An 18,580-nucleotide genomic window follows, 5' to 3' on the forward strand; every position below is an offset into this window, starting at 1 on the left:
TTTTCTCTCTTCTCGCGCGTTTCAAAAAGGGGCGTGTCACTTTGCAACCTGCGGCGCGTCCACGTTTTATTGAATAGACAGTATATTACAACGTTTTTATTAAAATAAAAGAGACTCAGGAACTGACAAGAGTTCTAGATCAGCTTTAATCTGAATCAGGGTTTTTAAAAATATTCTTTTGATTGCAGGTTGCTGACATGAGTTGCTGTTCAAAGAAGAGAATAAAGAAGGTCCCGAAGAAGAAATGTGAAAAAGTTATCCACCTGGATCCCGATGCATTGAGATGTAAGATTATTTTTTGAAAAATAAAAAAAATATAATAACCTTAATTCAGACCTGAAATTTCGAATCGGAGGCAAGTACGCAACGGAGCGTCATCTGTTTCTCAAAAAAGACCCGTCAAAAGAAAAGTCTATCATCGTTAGCAACATTCCAGCTTTCATTGGAGAGGTAACATATTCTCCCTAGTTATCGTCTGTAATCATTTTCTATAGGAAGTCATCCTCGCTATGATCGATCAGTTTGCCCCATTTGAAGTAGAAGAATCCATTGTTCAAAGAAGCAACGCAAACGATAATTCTCTCTCCCAGGGACAGTTAACGATGTCAATCACATTTGAGAAGCCAGAAGCTATAATTCAAGTTCTAGCCTTGTGCCAAGACATTGGACCCCTCACGATCACCGATTTCTTAGAAGAACCTGAATTTCCTTCTGTCTTGAAAGGTATTAATGGAAATCTGATTTCCATCTCTATTGTCGAATTGAAAAAAGGGGACCTGGAAAAATTTGCGGGCGGCTTACGGTCAATTTTTGAGGCCTTGCCTCAAAATCACTACAGTAGTAAACGAAACTTGTTTCTGTGAATTCAGTGGGATTTTCTAGACAAAATGTAGATGTCTTGGTGTGAAAATGATTGCTAGCATCTCTAGAATCTGTTTTTCATCGAAAAACCGAACTTAATTGCGAAAGTAGCTCTATCGAGGTGAAAATCTGAAATATTACGTTCTTGCCGCACTTTTTCGTAGATTAAAAAAAGCTACGCCTTTCAAATTCTAAGGTCCCACTTTTTTTAATTCGACAATATATTTCTCAAATTTCTCAGATTCAATGTGTTTGTACAAACGGTTGTTCCCGTCGGAAGAACAGATTCAGGAAATGGCTGACACCTATGTTGAGCGATATGATGTTGAACAAGCAGAAGCAAGAAAAGAGGCGAAGAGGAAGTACTCGGAGACAGATGAAGACGGCTGGATTACTGTAACGAAAAAGAAGAAGACTGTTAAATCTATGAAACTGAGCAAGGAGGATGTTCCGTTGATTGGAGGATTAAACGGAAAGAAGAAAAGGTTGATCTCGCTTATTATACATTCCAAATCAAGAAAAATAAGCAAGAGAGTGAGTTTTTTTTCTTCCCGTATCGTACCAGTTTGGAATACATGTATTACAGAAGCACAAGAACTTCTCAAAAAATTCGAAGAAGACCGAAAAAGAATCGCTCAGCTCAAACAAGCTCGCAACTTCAAGCCAATGTAATCAGGAGTTTAATAATACGTTGTTTCCGTTATTTGTTTCCAATGAATATGAATCGTTTTCTCCATAATTTTGTAACAGGGTGATGATTCCACAAATCGAAGAATGAGGTTCCACATGTTCCGAAGAAAGTGGAATAGAAATGAAAAACCCAGAAGTAATGAAGTAACTGAAAATGTGCTCAACTCTGCCCACCAGTTTCACATGACCAATCAAGTCGAAGCTTCGTATTTTTATGTGTTCCAAATTCTAACCAAACTTTGTTGAGAAATCGCGATTACCAAAAGTTCAGGCTCGATTAATAACGACTTTCTCGATGCGAAAAAGACGAAATCTTGCGTCTGAGAAAATCGGGCGAAACCAAAGCTTTTAAGCGATATCCCCTCATCCTTTTTTGAATCTTCAAGTTACAATAAATTATATCAACAATTTATTGTAAGTCAACAAAAAATGTTTAGAAAATTGGATCTGGGAACTCGAAGGTGACATCCTTTCCGGTGAGCTTGCGGTAAACCGAAGCGAAGACTCCAATCTTGTGTCCGACGTTGGTCTGGTGGGATTTGTCGAGGTGAACCTGAAAATTATTTATTGTATTGGGTGCAACAAATTGGCATTTTCACTTAAAAAAATATTCGGAAAAGGAACTTACCTTGTAGACCTTCTTTCCATCGAGTTTCACACGAATGCGTCTTCCAACAACTTCAGCTGGGTAGACGAGCTCATCAAGCCAAGCGTCGTGCACAGCGGTAAGAGTGCGGGAACGCGGTCTCTTCTGCTTTTGTGGTCTGGCCTTGCTTCCTCTTTGTGGTTTTGGAAGAATACGTCTCTGAAAAGATAATGATAATTGTTTTTTAATTCCAAATTTTACCTTGGCAAGGATGAGGATGTCTCTTCCTCCGAACTTCTTCTCCAACTCACGGACAAGTGCTGGGTGGATCTTGTGGAAAGCCTTGAGTTGTGGAACTGGGACGTAGATAATGATGGCGGACTTGTTTCCAAGCTCGACCTCCTAAAATTTTTTTGCTACTCGACTTGATGCTGAATTAATTGAGAACTCACTTTAACTCCGACGATGTAAAGCTCCTTCAGTTGGCTCTGGACGTCATCATTGGTCTCCAAGTCGATGAGAGCTTGAGAGACTTGTTTCTCGATCTCAGAGACGACCTTTCCGTCAGACTTCAAAAGCTTGCCGATAATCTCGGGCATGTTTAACCCACTGAAAACAATTTTTTGAAAAAATAATTTACAAAAAGCTACGACTGATTTTTCGGCGAATCATCCGAAAATCAGGGTCAACGACAAGAGAACATTATTAAAGATTATGAAAATTCATTTTTTAATTAATTTTCTGCTGAAAAATGCCGAAATTCAAATATTTTACCGAAAAAAAGGAAAAATCCGTTGTAGGCCACAGCAAAAATTAGAGAAATGGGGGCATACGGTGTCACTCGTTTCATCCGCGGCGAGCGTTGCGAGACCCGCCGAGGAAAATATGTGCGCCTTTGAAAGAGAGGGGAAGAGACGAGCGACTAAACTGCTGGAGAACCAACATGATTGTCTCGAAAATGGGATTTTTTTCGAAAAAGGCATCGAAATTAAACTTCTTTAATCAACTGAAAAGTTGCATGTGTCAGGCCTATTCATAATATTATGGTGCTTCTTTGCTGTCGCACTAGAACTTCTCGAAAACAATTTATTTGGCACATCTCGATCTAGAAATTCAGAATAGTGTCACAGTCCTCTTTGCGAGAAAGTGTAAAATCATTATCCGGTGTCTGGAAAAGGGTTTTCTCAAAGCCGTAAAATATTGCTTGAATGATAATTGGTGATATCTGGACTGAAAATGGCTATTAACACTTCGAATACTGCCTTTGATAATAATTAATATGTCAGGAACATATTAGGTTTTTAATGGTACTTTGTAAGAATCAGTAATCGTATTTCCAAACAACAAAAAACACATTCAAGAAATTCATTTTATTCTAAGAGTTATAGGCGAATATTAGAAGTTCATCCGGTTCTCTGGCTCTTATTCGGACTCGTCTTAACATTAGCCCCCTGAATCTTCTGGCCTGGCAACAATGGTTTTGGTGATTCATTCGATGCCAAAGTTGTAACACTATCTTTTGCGATTGGCATGTTCATTTCAGTTGTTGCCGTAACTTCTCCGTTTTCTGACGCAACCAGTGTATGAGCACTATCACGGGCGATCGGTGGAATCTTTTCCTCTGGAGCAAACACTTCTCCATTCTCAGTTGCAATCAGAGTGTGGGCGCTGTCTCTGGCGATCGGAACGATTCTTTCTTCAGGTGCCAGAACTTCTCCATTACCTTCGGCATACTGAAAATCATATACGTGTTGTGACTAGTTTTGTCTCAATATTGTTACCTGGATGGGAGCATAAAGAGCTGGAACAGCATACTGAGGTGGATATTCCAAGACATTGCTGTTTGTGACAACTGGATCATTCAAGGGACTTCTTTCGTACTGAACTGCTTCTGCCACTGCGAGAATTCTCTTTAAGATGCGGAGAAGGGATGATGCATAAGATTCGGAAGTGTCCGCGTGGTAGATGATACCAGGAAGTACTAGAGGAAGGAAGAATAATGTTGCAAGAGGCTGAAAAAATTAATCGTCTGTAGATATGATGTTGAACACTGCATACATCATTATCATTCAAAGTTCTTGATGTTATCTGTCTGGAAACACTCAGTAGCATGAAACGGTGGCGAATTTCTTCCATCTTCTCATTCATCTGACGCAAGTTTCTTTTTTCAAGAAAAACTTGATTCCGGGCGTTGGATGTTTGATTGTTCATCAGCTGCATTCTATCAAGCTCCTTTTTGAGATCCCGGTAACGCAGTAGCATATCTTCGTAGCCAGCGTATCCAACATTCTTGGGTTCTTTTTTCGGCTGCCTGGAAATTCGCGAATTACATTAACCGGAAAATAACCACACCATCCAATTTTCCTGAATAACCAAGCGAGAGTGTCTTCAAGCTCTTTCTCCATAAGTGGTCCAACTTCTGCGAACTCTTTTCCAATTTGCTCCAGTTCAGACAAACCCTGAACAAATTATTTAGAAGCATTTTTTGAACTACAGTAATCCTAATATTCCTAATAACAAAAAGGAACACTTGGCTAGTTAAAAGTAAAAATCAACTAATTTCAGTAGATTACCTTCTCCATTTCAATCACCTTCCCATCAGTTTTTAAAACCATTTTATGACGGTATTGATTTAATTGGATCGTCGCAGAGTTCAATGCATGGCAGTTGTACAACAAATGATCGGTCCTTTGAGCAAGAACTTTCAACTTTTCGGCAGATGTAGATGAAGAAGAAGACGAGGATGAAGACATCGTCTTCACACGTTTAATCGTTTCACTCACTGTTTCATCCATCTTCTTTTCTTGAGATGCGATTCTTCACTTCTATGATTTCGGAACTGAAACTTACACAATCTTCCTCCATCAGATAGGCTGGCGCACCATCCTCCACGTTGCTTGGATTGTATTTTAGTCACGCATTTTCAGGAAATAGGTCTTCAGGTCTTTGGAAAATTTACCATAACTTGTCTTGACTAGCGTCCTCGGCTTACGGCCGACTCCGCTAGGCGCGGCTATGCCGCGCAATTAGGTGGAATCAGATGCAGGGCCTTCGGCCCTGGCTCAGTGGAATCAGTTGATTCAAGGTTTAGTCTGTTCTCCCTTCGCTCGCTCCGCTCGCTCAGGTCGAACAGACCGGTCCGGTTTTCTTTTTTTTTAATTGTAGCTAACAAAATTACGCATCGAATGGAAAAACCGGATTTTTGAATTAGCCTTTAGTTCGGCAGAAAAAAACCGGAAAACGCGAAAAAAATCGGATCCACTTGTACGTTCGTTATCATATCTCGGTTCAAACGGTACAACTTTGGACGATTTTTGGTGACCCCGTAGCCAGAGAGATTTGCTATCGATCAAAAAAAGAATTAGCTAAAACGGACTGAAATGAACCTAGTTAGGAGCTATCAAAGAAAATTTCTACAAAATGTCAAAAATTGGGGTGCGCGATCACTACGGTATTGAAGGGAAGAAGGGGGCGAAACTTTTTGACTTTTGGCTGAAAAACAAAAAAATATATACCGTGACTAAACATCTAAATAGATACCATGACACCATTTCGATTCATGACACTAATAGTGTTTTCGGAAAATTCGTAGAGACTCAAACTGCTCTGAATAAAATTATCTTGTAGAGAATCTTAACTGAAAACGGCAATATACAGTATTAGTCAGAAGAAGAGGTAGTTCCACACGACAATTTCAGTTGAAAATTTTTTTGGGCTTCTAAATAATCCTATAAGAGTTGTCTCTTCGTTCTGAAAGTTCCATGGAGTTTTAGCAAAGTCTAGAACTCTCTTATTGTAGTTAACAACTTTTTTGTACATTAACCAGCTGAGGAGATTCATCATCAGAGATGTCCGGAACGACGTTCGTAAAACAGAATCCGGAATCCGGAATACGGACTCCGAAACGAGAAAAAGAGGAACAGAAAAGTGGCAGAGCCCTGAAGTTGGTAAAAATAGAGGGAACAAGGTTTTACCCAATTTATCATTACAGGAAGAGATTATACAAAAAAGTTGCTCCCCACAAATTAGATTTCTCTTTTTGGCTGTTAATTTTTGGATTTTCTTCTTTTTTTCTGAGAACGTTCTATTAGAGTCAGATATTTAATTAAGAACCTCTAATTCTTTGGTTGGCAATTTATCCTAGGAATGCTATTCTGTTGAAAAAAAAAACTTGGAAAAACTACCCACTCTTGTTTTCTTGAAAATCAGGGTCTCGAATAAGGACAGTCTCAAAAAGTTCCAGGTGTGGGGGTTCGATTGAGATAATCCCGAAAATCGTTTCTAACTTTTCGAGTTCCCACATGCTGAGATTAAATTTTAGGTGGGTGGGAGCTATATATGGAGAAAAAAAGAGTCCCAAACGACCATTATAGAGGAAAACTATCCACTGTGTGTGTCAATTTATCCGTAGAAAAATAACTTGGAAAAACTTTCCACTCTTGTCTTCTTCGCATAAACTTTTTTTTCAATTGGTGTTCAGGTTCCCGGGCTTACGATTTTTCTGAAAACAAAAAATAACTAAAACTCTTTGTTTATTCCTTTTAAAATATTGAGTTTTTTTCCTGACTTCGTTTTAATTTGTAATCAATCCAGAATTCCTAGACTCTCCTCACTTCTTCTTTTTTTCTTCTTTATTTTCTTCTCCGTTTCGTTTTCTTTCTTTTATGTTTCCCTCTCCTTTTCAGTCAGACGACGTAAACCTAGAAGAGCCATCATAGACGCAGAGAAAAATAAATGTGGGATGAAGCCGTCGACTCGGAGGCGAGCACTCTTCTCTGCTTTTCGTCAATATATTCCACACAGAGTCTTCTGAATGGAAGCTGCACTTAATGGTCTGGCTGGGACTGTCAAACATTCTGCATCGAAAGAAGCCATCAATGTGGCAAAAGGCGAGCTTCTACAGTATTCTTCACATTAATTTTCAGAAAAAACTAAAAAAGAAAAAAAAACAATTTAATTCAAAGAAAAAACAAATATTTTTCAGAAACATGGAAGCGGTTCAGTGATAAGAAAGACGTTCCAATTGTTCACCTCAGAGAAAAATGCCTGGCTGCTTTTGAACTTGCATTCGATCATGGCAATGAAAAACATTTCATCATGCAGTGGACGGAGTACAAATCCTTCTTCGTGATCAATTATTCCACGACACAATCACAGAAGAAACTCAAAACAGTTTACCGTCACAAGTTTTACATGCCATGACCGGAATAGATGAATGGAGAAGTCAATTACAATGTAAATGTATTACGGTAGGAAGGCTTATATTCAACAGAATATGTAGTTTGATTGATATTTTCAGCTTCTGGTAGAAATGGTATGTAGTAACGAATTAAAAGTTTCGATGATAGATGTGGAACAGTGTGTGCAGGTGAGTTTATCCCGTTGATATCTAATGATCTGGATTACCCAATTTCAGATTTACAAAAGAGTTTATGGAAAAAATGAAGAAGAAAGAGTTCGAGTAGCTTGTCGGGCTGCAACCACACAATCCCTTTCTGCATACTTTTCAAATCGTTATGCTGCTTGCGAATCACCTCAGGAAGCTATTGCGGTTTATATGGACGTTGGGAAAATGTTAGAAGAACTTAGTGCAGAAGTAGAACAAATGAGTAGTGCCCATGAGCAATGCCTGATTTCTCTCGATGCCATTTGTGCTCTTTTGACATCGTCGAATTTGAGAATTCTCCGTCATCAACCATTTGTGAACTTGTTATGGTTAGTGGAAATTACGACCCAGAAGGGAAAATTATTGTTTTATTGTTAGGGAGAAAATTTGTCCACTGATTATACTGTTGCTGGGGATTCCCCAAAAAGGAATGAGCATTTCATTAAAAGCATCGGAAAGTGGTGGAAATGATGAGCCAGTTGGAGAAGGTAAAATTGATTTTGCTCTCGCACCTTCCGTGATCACCAACCCTCACACATGGCGGGCTTTATACCAGTAAGTTGGTTTAAAAATTGTAGATGTATTGAAACAAAAATAAAATTCAGAATCGTAGATCAATTAATTCGGCTGATGATATCTGATCCATCTCTTGCATCGTCCCTCGAAGCTTTGTTCCACAAAGCTTTTCTATTTCCACGGTTGGATCAACGATCAGAAGCTCTGAGGCTCATTAAGAAAATACTGGGAGACGGATCGAAAATGAGTAAAATTGCAAAAAGTTGTGTCACTACACGATCTTTATCGTTATGGAGAATGTTGATGACTTGTATAGTTGAATGTGCCAATCCACAATTGGAGTTGAGTATTGATGCAGTTAAAACTATAGTTGCTATGGTGAGTTTTCTTGAATAAAAATCAGAAAAATAAATAGTTTTTTTAGTTGGATGGAATGAAACAACTGTCAACTCATCGCTTTTTCACAGAGGACGAAAAGAAAATGATTTCAGAAACATTCTTATCTGTGGAAGATACAATTGTGAACTGTAAGGGCTTGCATAGTTTCTCATTGTAATATAATTTTTTCAGCTTTTTCTCTAAAATGTTCTGAGCGAGCTTCCGATATTTCCACAGTGGATGAAGACACCGAAAATGTTTTTGATCAATCCGGAAGTAGTTCTGCATCGGATGATCAAATGGCACTGAAGTTAAGAAGACTTGAACAGAAATTCCGATGTGGAACAATTTCTACCAGAAGGTCTAGCGAGTTAGATGAAAGTGTAAGTAGAGAGTTCCTAATATTGATACTAATCGGAAATGTTTTCAGAGCGAGAGAAATACCGCAAAAAATTTTGTTGAGTCATTTTCTGAAAACTTGGAATTGATTGCTTCTCCTAAAAGCACACTATCGATAGACGAAGCTATTCTACAGTTTGCATCTAACTTCTATGCTAGTAAGAATAACAGAAATTTGATCTATAAAAAGAAAAAAAAAACAACATTTCAGACTTTTGTTCTGTCCATGCCGACGCATACAAGTCTCGATCAAAAATTCAACAAGAATTCCTGAATACTGATGCGATATACCTAACGACGTATGCAGCTCTCTCATACGTCTCTCGCCCGAATACATACACTTTGGAGGATTTGAAAAAGACTGTTTTGAATTCTGGAAGTGTGGTCCACGTGGCGAATGGATGGCTGGAAAAAGTGTACGATAATCTCAAACTAGCAGATGTCCATGCCACAAAAATTACTCCAACGCTGAAAAATGTGATCAACGATTTCGATGGGCAAACAAAAGGATTACTGTCGGATGTCGAAAAGTTGAAAAGAATAAAAACAAGACAAGACGAAGTGGATTGTACTCAAGGTAATGCCATACTATCAATTACATATTCATTACAAAATTCCAGAGAAAAATGTGGCAAGATGGATGACGAGTTCCGCATGGCAGATGATAATTGATGTTCTCTCAACGTTCTCATCAGCTAAGGAAAAGAGAAAAACAAGGGAGAAGATTCGAGAGGCAATATCAGTTTCTATTTGTGGAATGCGAAATCTTTGTGCTGTTGCCCAAGTTTTGGGATTAGAATCTCGATGTGGTTGGATATTCGAACAACTCGTTGAAACTTCCTGCTGTCTCGAGGATCTTAGGGACGATGCTATTGCTTCTGACAGTGAACAGAAATCCACTTGCACTTCTCGGGAACATCTTCTGGCCATGCAACTGGTTCTTGATGAATCCAGAATTGCAATTCATGCGTCTTCATGCTGGAAACATATTATTCGGTAGAATCCTTGCGCTGATAAAAAACCTTCAGAATATATTTTTAGCTGTTCTGAATACATCTGGGAGCTTGAGAAGTACATTTATGGAGCCCTGTGCTATGAGAAGCCCTCTCGACTGAAGTTTCTACGTAGAAAAACGGAAGAAAAAGAGGAGGATAAGGAAGAGGTTAGTTCGGAGAAAGCTTCATTTAGTTACTGGGAAAATAGTTCAGTTTAAAGTTCGATAAATCACAAATTTGACATCTCCAACTGCGAAAAACAAGATCGTATCCTTCACAGCTTCAGCATGAACGTTGAAGTCGTTTCCCACAATGATATTCCACTTTTTTGTCTTCTCCTCTTCTGAAGTGGCTCCTAACATTTCCTTCAATAATGCTGCTACCTTCTGAAAAAATCCCAAAACTCAAAAAGAGAATAATATTAAATACCTGGTAGTACGCTTCTTCCGTCTCCACTCCCTTCTCCATCACAGTCTGAATCGCATCTTTTGCCAGCAATACGACTTTCTTCTGCCAGTTAGAATCATAGTCATTGTACAGAATACGTATCTCTAAATGTCGTGGCTTCACTCGTGGATCTTCTGAACTCGTAGAAGACGATTTGGAGGAAGAATCCGGTGAAAATGATGCAGGCATTTAGTGGGTATCGAAATACGTTATTTAAATGAACGTTGGAAATTATAGGAATGGATTTTAAATGGATTAAAATGGAGAAATTGTTTATTTGAACGAATTTTTTTTCTTTTCAATTGAAAAGTTATTTGTTTGTTGATTTTTCCTTTTTTTTAACGTAACACTTTTAACCTGTTTTACTTTTTTCTTATCAAATCATCGTCGTTCCCAACTTGTCAGTATCAATTCTACTTGCAACATCAACTAACCAACTAACTGAGGTGATACAAGACTTTCACGACTTTGGACACTTGCAGTGTATTTCAGAATGAGCAACGACTACGAATATCTTGGAGACAGTCAGCAGGTACCTCCACCCGTGGCTCCTCGTCCTCCATCGGATGCTCCACCTGATCTATTAACTGGTCTTCCCAACACTCCAGCATTGAAATCAAATGATGACGTGGATTTGGAGTCTAATCGTCCTCGTGGAAACAACACTTTGAGTTTTTCGGATGGTCTCAATCCAAAAAGATCAGAACCATCAGTGGCTGCCACCAAAACTAGTCGATCAACGGAAAGTGATGAGGAATCAAAGAAAGGAAGTAACAAAGAGGAAGAGAGAAAACCACAGAAATGTGGTACTTGTTGGTGTATCTTTGCTTGTATCACCATTTTCCTCGCAGTTATCAGTCTTCTTGGACTGGGTGCTTTCTTACTGATGAATGTGGATTCCGAGGAGAACAAATCAATGCGAGTATTAGTGGTTCGATTCATTTCAATCCGATTGATTTTCAGAAGTGAAACTTTGAATGCAACCAATGAAACATCACCAGTCCCCCTTGTAACTACGACAATTTTATTTACAAGAGTCTCAAGCGCTAAATATGCTCCATTGGCAATCCAGACTACAAATTCAACACCTTCGAGTTTTACATCAACGGTTTCTGTCCCTGAGAAATCCACTGTCGTTGTTTCAACTACTGATGCTGGTCTGAATGAATCCACAAAGACGTCTACATCATTTCCTAATACCACAACAACCTCAATTCTCACAGAATCCACTAGTCAAGAAGTTTCGACTTTTCCAACAGTGAAAATTGAAGATGCTGGGCCTATTTTGATAACTACCACAATCGATACCACTGCGGAAGTGTCCACTCTTCCAAATGTGACTGATTCCGAACCCACAAAATCTACTGATGATATCTCACGCACTAACACTTCATTCACCACACTTGCCAGTACGGAGTCCAACTTGAATGCAACGACCACTGTGAACTAATTTACTAGTCTATTTCTGAATAAAACTTTGTAAAACTATTTTTTCTGTCGAATGAAGTGATTCTTATATTTGAAATCTGACACGTTTAAACTTTTGAATGTAGATTAATAATCAAATATTGATAGTTCTTCTCACGACCTGCAAATTACCGGGATGTTCGGATTGGATTCCGGATTCCGTAAAGTATATTTTTGCCCAGATTCCGTATTCCGGATCCCGTTTTTTTTCAGGCTGCGCTGCTTTTTCACTCCTGATTCTGTACTCAGGGTTCTGAGAAAATAATTTTTTCCGTGTTCCGGATTCTGGATTCCGGATTCCGTTTCTTGAAAAAGTCATTCCGGACATATCTGAAAATCATGTTGGGCTGTCCGAAAAAACTGGGCCGTTTGACAATCAAAACCAGTGCTGGGAAATAGCCCACCGGTAGCCGTTTTTCAGCCGCCGCGCATCCGATTTTTTGTTGAACGGTGCTTGAAAAAAGCATTTCTGTATTAGAGATCTCACAGAGAAGGTTTCATTGACCTATTTTTATCCTAGCTCTGCCGATTCCCAAAAGAAATTCGAAATTCTGACCGAAAGTCGAAATGTATAAAATTAAATAAACAGTAATTAGGCACCACAACAAAATGTTCAAAATAGATTTTCTCAGTTTTTAATGTTGGATTGTCTTCTCCTACTTTATAGAAGTTCATTCCCAAATTTTCAGCGAAAAATCTTCATTCAATCCCGAGTTACAGACTCTTTTGGGAAATGTGAATGTGCGACTCTTCGTTGCCTGCTGCCTCCTTCCGGTGTTGCCTCCTTCTTGTTTTTTTAATGGATTGCACAGTGAAAGATGAAGAAACAGGCGTCTAACATTTTTCGAACACATACGAATTTTTTAGTTAGGATTGTATTCAGTGGCAAATTTCGCGTAGAATCTTATGGTAAAAAGAAATTCGGTGGCACTAATCTGTGTCATCCTCAAAACTTCCAAAAACCGAAAATTTTGAAAGTTTAGAATTTTCGGATGCGTATGAAAACTACTTAAAGATAATCAATTTTTCTGAAATTTGACACAGGTGTACACAAGACTTAGTTTTACCATAATATGCAAAAAAACTTTGGGGTCGTCGCTGAAATTTTTTATTTATTTTGGCAAAATCCAATCTCCCATTTCATAAACTACCGGAATTCATCAAAAAATTTGATGGCACGAACTTTCATCCAACACTTTTAGTCCACTTGGTCGGTCAGATTCCTATTTTTCGAAGTTTTCGAATCAAAATAATAAAGTTATCAAAAAACTGATGATTCCATTCGATTTTTCGTAGTCGATTACATAGGGACAAGTTCTAACATTAAAAATGATTAGTTTCTAACGCCCGGTACAAGACTTCAAAGATGGACTTCTGAAAAGGGGAGAAAAATTTGGTTGTGCCGCCCCCTTTCATTGCGGCGCCTAACAGTAATCCGCCTAACAGTAATAGTAAGTAATTTTTTCAGAACACAAGCGTTGCTGACAGTTCCATAGAAAATGCACTTGGTGATGAGCCCACACTTTCTGTTCACTCGTTGAATCGAGCAATTTGTGTTCTGATTGCCAAAGTTGATCGGTACTTTTCAACAAAATTGGATACTTTAAATCTTCCATTTGCAGATTCTATTCTCAAGTTTGTCGTGAATTATGCCTTCCTGCGCTTCATGATCTCTGCGTGGCGATTGTATCCTCATCTGAGAATCGAATATTCTATTCAGCTCAGAAACACATTCATTTGACTGCACCAGTTTCTCTGTTGACAAGAGTATGATTTCAGATTCGGGTTTTTGAACTAATTCGTGTTTTTTCCAGATTTCTGATATAATATCCACACTTTCTCATCGTCCTTTGATTCATCAAATGTTCATTTACCCTTTGGTATCTGCACATTTTGTGAAAGTGTGTCAGTGTGATCAGGAATCTAGAATAGCTGCTTCAGCATTGGCAGAAGTTGTTACAAGGTTGCTGATAACAGAATCACCGGGAATGTCATTCAACCAAACGCTCATTGTTCCTTTTCAGGTGAGTGAGACTTTTCAGCAAACTGGAAACACAATACAAAACACTGTCAGACTGCATCATGCTCGGAGAACTGCTCAGAAGAAACAAAAGAACAACTTCTGTGTGCTCTCAGTCAATTAGTTCTCTCTCAAGCTGATAAAATAGGTTCTGGCTGGAAACCACTTTTTGGGTCATTGAAAGCAGTTGGTGCTGCTAGAGATGAGAAAGTTCATTGGTGTGCGATTGACGTCATTTCTTCATATCTCCGAATCGATAGTCCATCGATTCTATCCTCAAGTATTCTTGAATGTGTTCCGTGTGTTGTCAACTTGCTTCAAAATTCTGATGACTCTTCGGAAGTCTCTTCTGCTGCACTTCGACTACTTCCGAACATTTATTCATTGATTTTATACCTCTACAGTACTCCACACATTCCAAATTATCACCTGCTTCATCGATCAGATTTGCGGTCGAAATGCTTGGATACAGTAGAAATGGATCAAGATCCGGTGGCAGTTCCTCATGGGCCACTTCCATGGGAAGGAAAAGAAACATATGAAATTGCAGCAGCTGAGCTTTTTCTGACATTTAGTGAGTGAATTATAGTCTTTAGATTTGGGAAATAAATTTTTCAGTGGATCAAATCTGTGGAACACTTTTGACGTCTTCTCCAGATACTCAGAAGAACCTTCTGGATATGATCGGACGTCTCCTGGTAGATATTGCTAACAAACCATTAGGAGCGGATAGTGGAGGTGTATGTATGTCAGCTGTAATTCTTCCATACGTTCAAAAATGGATAAGACGACCAGATGTAGAGGAGGTGAAGATCTTGAAACAAGTCATTGGTGCATGCACTCAAACAGTAATCGACATGTTGGAATTAGAGAAAAGTGAGGTAAAATCTAAGACGCTAAACATATTTTCCATTTTCAGTGTCTGCTTGGCGAGATAGACTTCTTCGGGATATATGTTCTTTGATAGTAGAATGTACCCTTTTTGATAAAACATGTGCAGTGGCTCCAGCATATTTCACTCTGATTGCTAATAACTCTACACACTTTTCAACTGAGCAATGGAGTATATTTAGTAATTTCTTAGCAAATGCATCGTGAGATTTATGATTTTTTTTCCTTTTTCCAAAGATTTTTTTAGGTCTCAAAGTCTTCGACACATCAAACTTCTCAATTCATTTTTCGTCCGAAATTCTACAGATGAGAACGGAGATATTGGAGATGTGACATCTTATAATCCGGGAAAGCTCTTATTCCGACAGTTTATAGCAGCTGTTCAAGTTTTCTCTTCCCGAAAAGAGAGATTTATTAATGATGATGAAGAAGATTTGAGTAGTGGAATAGCATTGATAATGTTATCTCATGGAGCAGATACTCACAGGTTAGATGATATAATACAATTCAGATCATATGATTTTGTTTTCAGATTAGAAGTTCACTCAATCATTTCTACCCTTTTCACTCATTGTCTTCTTCTCCAATTAATTGCATCTCTTCTTCTCTCAGAAGACTCAAATCCCAAGCTCAAAGCCTCATTGATCGGTTCCACAAGTCCCATGGATCCGAAGCTGGATGATTCGATTTATCCAATCCTTTATGGAATTCTCAGCGAATCTTCAGAGGTTAGAAACAATTTTATTTAAAAAAAACAATTTTTGTATTTCAGACAAGTCTTGATTTCGATAGTCGACCAGCAGTCGGAAGTTTACTTTCTCGAATGTTGGGAATAGAGCATGCGAACCTTTTGAAAATTCTCGTCAGTTCGAATTTGATCAGAACGATAAGTTTGTTGAGAAGATTTGAGAGAACCAAGTTTGTATTAATTGCAATTTTTTTCCTTTTATCCATTTTTCTTTTCAGAAAACAAGGACATCTCGAAGAGATCGCAAAATTGGTTAAATCGAGAAGTATTGACTTGAAGAGTGTAGAATTCGAAGTGAGCACAAGAAGAAGTGCTCTTGTATGCAGAGAGCATGCGATTACAGTAAATATCAAAAATCTATAAGAAATCGTTGAACTGGTCTGTTCAGATGTACCACCTGGTTCCTGTGGAAAATGGAGAAGAAAATGCATATCGACTGGTTTCCCAAGATTTTGTAGACGATGCGTTGAGCGGTTGGTGTAGCATGTGAAAAATTTAAAAATGTTTTTGAATTTCAGAATATGACAAGCATCGTGATCGTTTGAAACCATTTGTTCCCGACCGCCGAAATCCATTCCAACAGGCTCTAGAAGACCCGGATACAACTACGATTCAAAATAATGACCAGAACAAAGATGATTACGATGAGACTCGTCTAGCTGCACATCGTGACATTTGTCTGATTCCTCTCCGTTATGTTGCTGATAACTTGCTCCGCGAGCACCTTCCAGATTTTCTTCCAGCAGTTTCTCAAATAGTTCTTGCATCTCCAGATCTTGCAATTCGACAATTAGCTGTGGATATTATGTCGAGATTGGCCTAGATGTATTTCCTTTTCATTTCTGATTTTCATTTGCATTTCATTTAAGAATATTGTTCAATTTAAATCCTAAATTTTACTGTCAAATGTCAAATTATGCTGAATCAACACCTTAAAATAAACACAAACATTTATTGAGGTTATGTTTGTATGACCCAAAAAAACGCTCGATTGAAATCGATTTAGATACAAAATAAAACTATTATCCAATAAAACCCGCGAGAAAAAAGTCTAAATTTGAAAAACTGAACCGATTTCATAACAGCAATGTGAGGAATGAAATGATTTTTTAAAAAAATTAATAGGGACGATTATGTCTCTTTGTTTTCTGGTTCAGCAGCATCTGGCTCAGCAACAACTGGCTCAGGCTCTTCTGCTTCTGGATTCTTTTCCTCAAATTTTTCTAAAGGAGATTGAGTCGATGAAACCGCTACAGTTGATGGTTCCTCGTTATCATCTTTCACTTCTTGTCCATCAGCCTCTGGATCCTGTTTCTGGGACGTTGTTGTCGTTGGAGTGGTGATCGATACTTCCTTCTGATCCTGCTTCTGTTGCTCTTCAACTGGTGCTGCTGCAGCAGGCTTTTCTGTTTTTGGTGTCAAGTTGCTCAGATTCGCGGCATTTTTCAACTCTTCCTTCTCGAATTTGATGCTGAAAAGGAAATGAAATTCACATATAGGAATCTTAAATACTTTAACTTACATTCCAATCGTTTGATTCAACTGAGTGATCAATTGGGATTGTGTCGAAACAAGAGAAGTAAGCGCCGTGTTGTTTCTTTGGAGTTCTTCTGCTTTCGCCTTGACAGCAGTCAACTCTTCTTGCATTTTGCTGGAAACGGGAATTCAGATATTCAGAAGACGTTGAACACTACTTACGTATAGTTATCTGTATTCGATTTTCCATCCTTTTCCAAAGTATCAACTCTCAATTTTGTGTTTCTCAAAGAAACCATACATTCCTCATTTTTTTTTGTAACGTCGTCTAATTGCGTAGATAATGTCTTCTTTTCACTATTGCTTGTTTCCATATCAGCCATACTTCCTGAAATGAGCAAAGTTTTTAAATCCATCCATCCTTTAGTTTCTTACCAACAAGTTTTCCTTTCGTCAAACTCAACTGTGCAGATAGTTGTCTAACTTCTTCCGTTGTCTGAGCAAGAACTGCTCCTTGAGCTTGGTAGATGTAGAAGGCATAGAAAAAGAGAACCTGAAAACATCTTTAAGAATAGTCACAATTCAGAACTAAATACCAGGCAGATAAGGAATACGAAAAGTGGCCAGTTTCTCATTGTGGTTGGTCGATCCGAGTGAGAACTGCTTCTGCAAAAATGAAACTAAAAAAGAGAAGAAAAAGTGTGTGGCAAAAGATCATATTGTTTGTATAGTGTTTGCAGAATCGGAGAGAGGGAGGAAAAGCCACGAGGACGACATTCAGCCATACTTGGTGTTCGGTGTTTTTTATGCAAAAGAGAACAGACGACGTGGCATCATCCGAAAACCGGAGAGGGTAGAATCGATTTTTTATAGATAGGGGGATGCATAAAAAAGAGATTTTCAGAGGATTAAAAGGCCGGGAGGATTTGTGAATTGAGTTACAGGGGAGATTTTTTGGACACCGATTTTTTAGACCTCCTTACTATTGGTTCCGTCGGAAAATTGCATACTTGCAACGGGCCGGGCTTAAATTTTCTCAAGACTTTTAGGGACCGGCTCAAGGTTTAGTGACCAGCCCAAGGTGAGTTTAAAAAATTAGGGTCAATACAACAAAATTGGAGAAAAATTTTGAAATTTCCAATTTTCTCCAATTGTGAAAAACCCCGGGCCCTGAAAATCTGGCCCAGCCCGGCTAGGCCCACTGGCGGGACCCAGATTTTTCAAGTATGGAAAATTTAGTTTTGGTAAAAAGTTTTCTCTTAAGTTTCAGTATTCAATTAATGATTTTTCATAACCTAATTTTTCGAAAGTTGAGTCCGAAAACGCCAAATCCGAAAAGAAACAAGAATATCTATTAGGTTGTTTGGAAAGTTCCCGTCATTTTTAGTGTCAGATACATTCAAAGTAAAAAAGGTCAAAACGATGTCGTATAAATTGAAGGTAATGACCATTGTTATCGATGACTATTTGCCAACGCCCCACTAAATTGTGGGTGCCTTCCTTCCAGAACTACGGTGAAAGCGAATAAAAACCCAAGCCAACCCCTTTTTGATATCCTGTTTTCAGGTGAATTTTTTTGCAATCAAGATGACATTGGAAATGGCTGCGTAGGTGGTAGTCTGAAAGTAGAAGGTTCGGGCTACACGGTGGATAAAGCACAATTGTCCAGCCACATTCAGCGAGATCGGCCTGGGTCTTCCTTCCCGCATGAGGTTGCGGA

The 18,580-nt window shown here is 38.5% G+C and overlaps 6 protein-coding genes across 6 annotated transcripts; 2 read left to right on the top strand and 4 right to left on the bottom strand.

The window, feature by feature from the left end:
- Positions 1 to 197: 197 nt before the first annotated feature.
- Positions 198 to 1,533, top strand: CBG21344 (the record flags this gene model as incomplete). The annotated part of the gene is made up of 4 exons (XM_002639773.1): positions 198 to 285; positions 335 to 450; positions 495 to 723; positions 1,103 to 1,533. 4 exons carry the CDS (start codon positions 198 to 200, stop codon positions 1,531 to 1,533), a joined length of 864 nt encoding a protein of 287 aa, XP_002639819.1.
- A 451-nt stretch (positions 1,534 to 1,984) lies between these two features.
- On the bottom strand, positions 1,985 to 2,736 carry Cbr-rps-7 (the record flags this gene model as incomplete). Its single annotated transcript, XM_002639772.1, has 4 exons — positions 1,985 to 2,104; positions 2,180 to 2,356; positions 2,399 to 2,539; positions 2,590 to 2,736. The coding sequence occupies 4 exons, from the start codon at positions 2,734 to 2,736 to the stop codon at positions 1,985 to 1,987; spliced, it is 585 nt and encodes a 194-aa protein (XP_002639818.1).
- Positions 2,737 to 3,540: 804 nt separating this feature from the next.
- CBG21342 lies at positions 3,541 to 4,932 on the bottom strand (the record flags this gene model as incomplete). The annotated part of the gene is made up of 5 exons (XM_002639771.1): positions 3,541 to 3,870; positions 3,919 to 4,149; positions 4,196 to 4,448; positions 4,490 to 4,596; positions 4,711 to 4,932. The coding sequence occupies 5 exons, from the start codon at positions 4,930 to 4,932 to the stop codon at positions 3,541 to 3,543; spliced, it is 1,143 nt and encodes a 380-aa protein (XP_002639817.1).
- A 2,018-nt stretch (positions 4,933 to 6,950) lies between these two features.
- Positions 6,951 to 16,207, top strand: CBG21340 (the record flags this gene model as incomplete). The annotated part of the gene is given in 25 exon segments (XM_002639769.1): positions 6,951 to 7,026; positions 7,122 to 7,228; positions 7,231 to 7,386; positions 7,437 to 7,505; positions 7,554 to 7,852; positions 7,902 to 8,078; positions 8,129 to 8,417; positions 8,464 to 8,566; positions 8,610 to 8,800; positions 8,848 to 8,974; positions 9,028 to 9,393; positions 9,437 to 9,812; positions 9,858 to 9,978; positions 13,194 to 13,303; positions 13,348 to 13,492; positions 13,540 to 13,749; positions 13,800 to 14,319; positions 14,364 to 14,621; positions 14,665 to 14,839; positions 14,884 to 15,123; positions 15,169 to 15,364; positions 15,409 to 15,554; positions 15,603 to 15,726; positions 15,773 to 15,857; positions 15,903 to 16,207. Coding segments are annotated over 25 exon segments (4,971 nt in total).
- On the bottom strand, positions 10,021 to 10,447 carry Cbr-dlc-6 (the record flags this gene model as incomplete). The annotated part of the gene is made up of 2 exons (XM_002639770.1): positions 10,021 to 10,197; positions 10,241 to 10,447. 2 exons carry the CDS (start codon positions 10,445 to 10,447, stop codon positions 10,021 to 10,023), a joined length of 384 nt encoding a protein of 127 aa, XP_002639816.1.
- A 308-nt stretch (positions 16,208 to 16,515) lies between the features above and the next one.
- Positions 16,516 to 17,495, bottom strand: CBG21339 (the record flags this gene model as incomplete). The annotated part of the gene is made up of 5 exons (XM_002639768.2): positions 16,516 to 16,855; positions 16,907 to 17,035; positions 17,083 to 17,248; positions 17,296 to 17,413; positions 17,457 to 17,495. The coding sequence occupies 5 exons, from the start codon at positions 17,493 to 17,495 to the stop codon at positions 16,516 to 16,518; spliced, it is 792 nt and encodes a 263-aa protein (XP_002639814.2).
- Positions 17,496 to 18,580: the final 1,085 nt, after the last annotated feature.

Source organism: Caenorhabditis briggsae (genome assembly GCF_000004555.2).
Source record: "Caenorhabditis briggsae complete genome, chrI, whole genome shotgun sequence".
Taxonomy (NCBI): Eukaryota; Metazoa; Nematoda; class Chromadorea; order Rhabditida; family Rhabditidae; genus Caenorhabditis; species Caenorhabditis briggsae.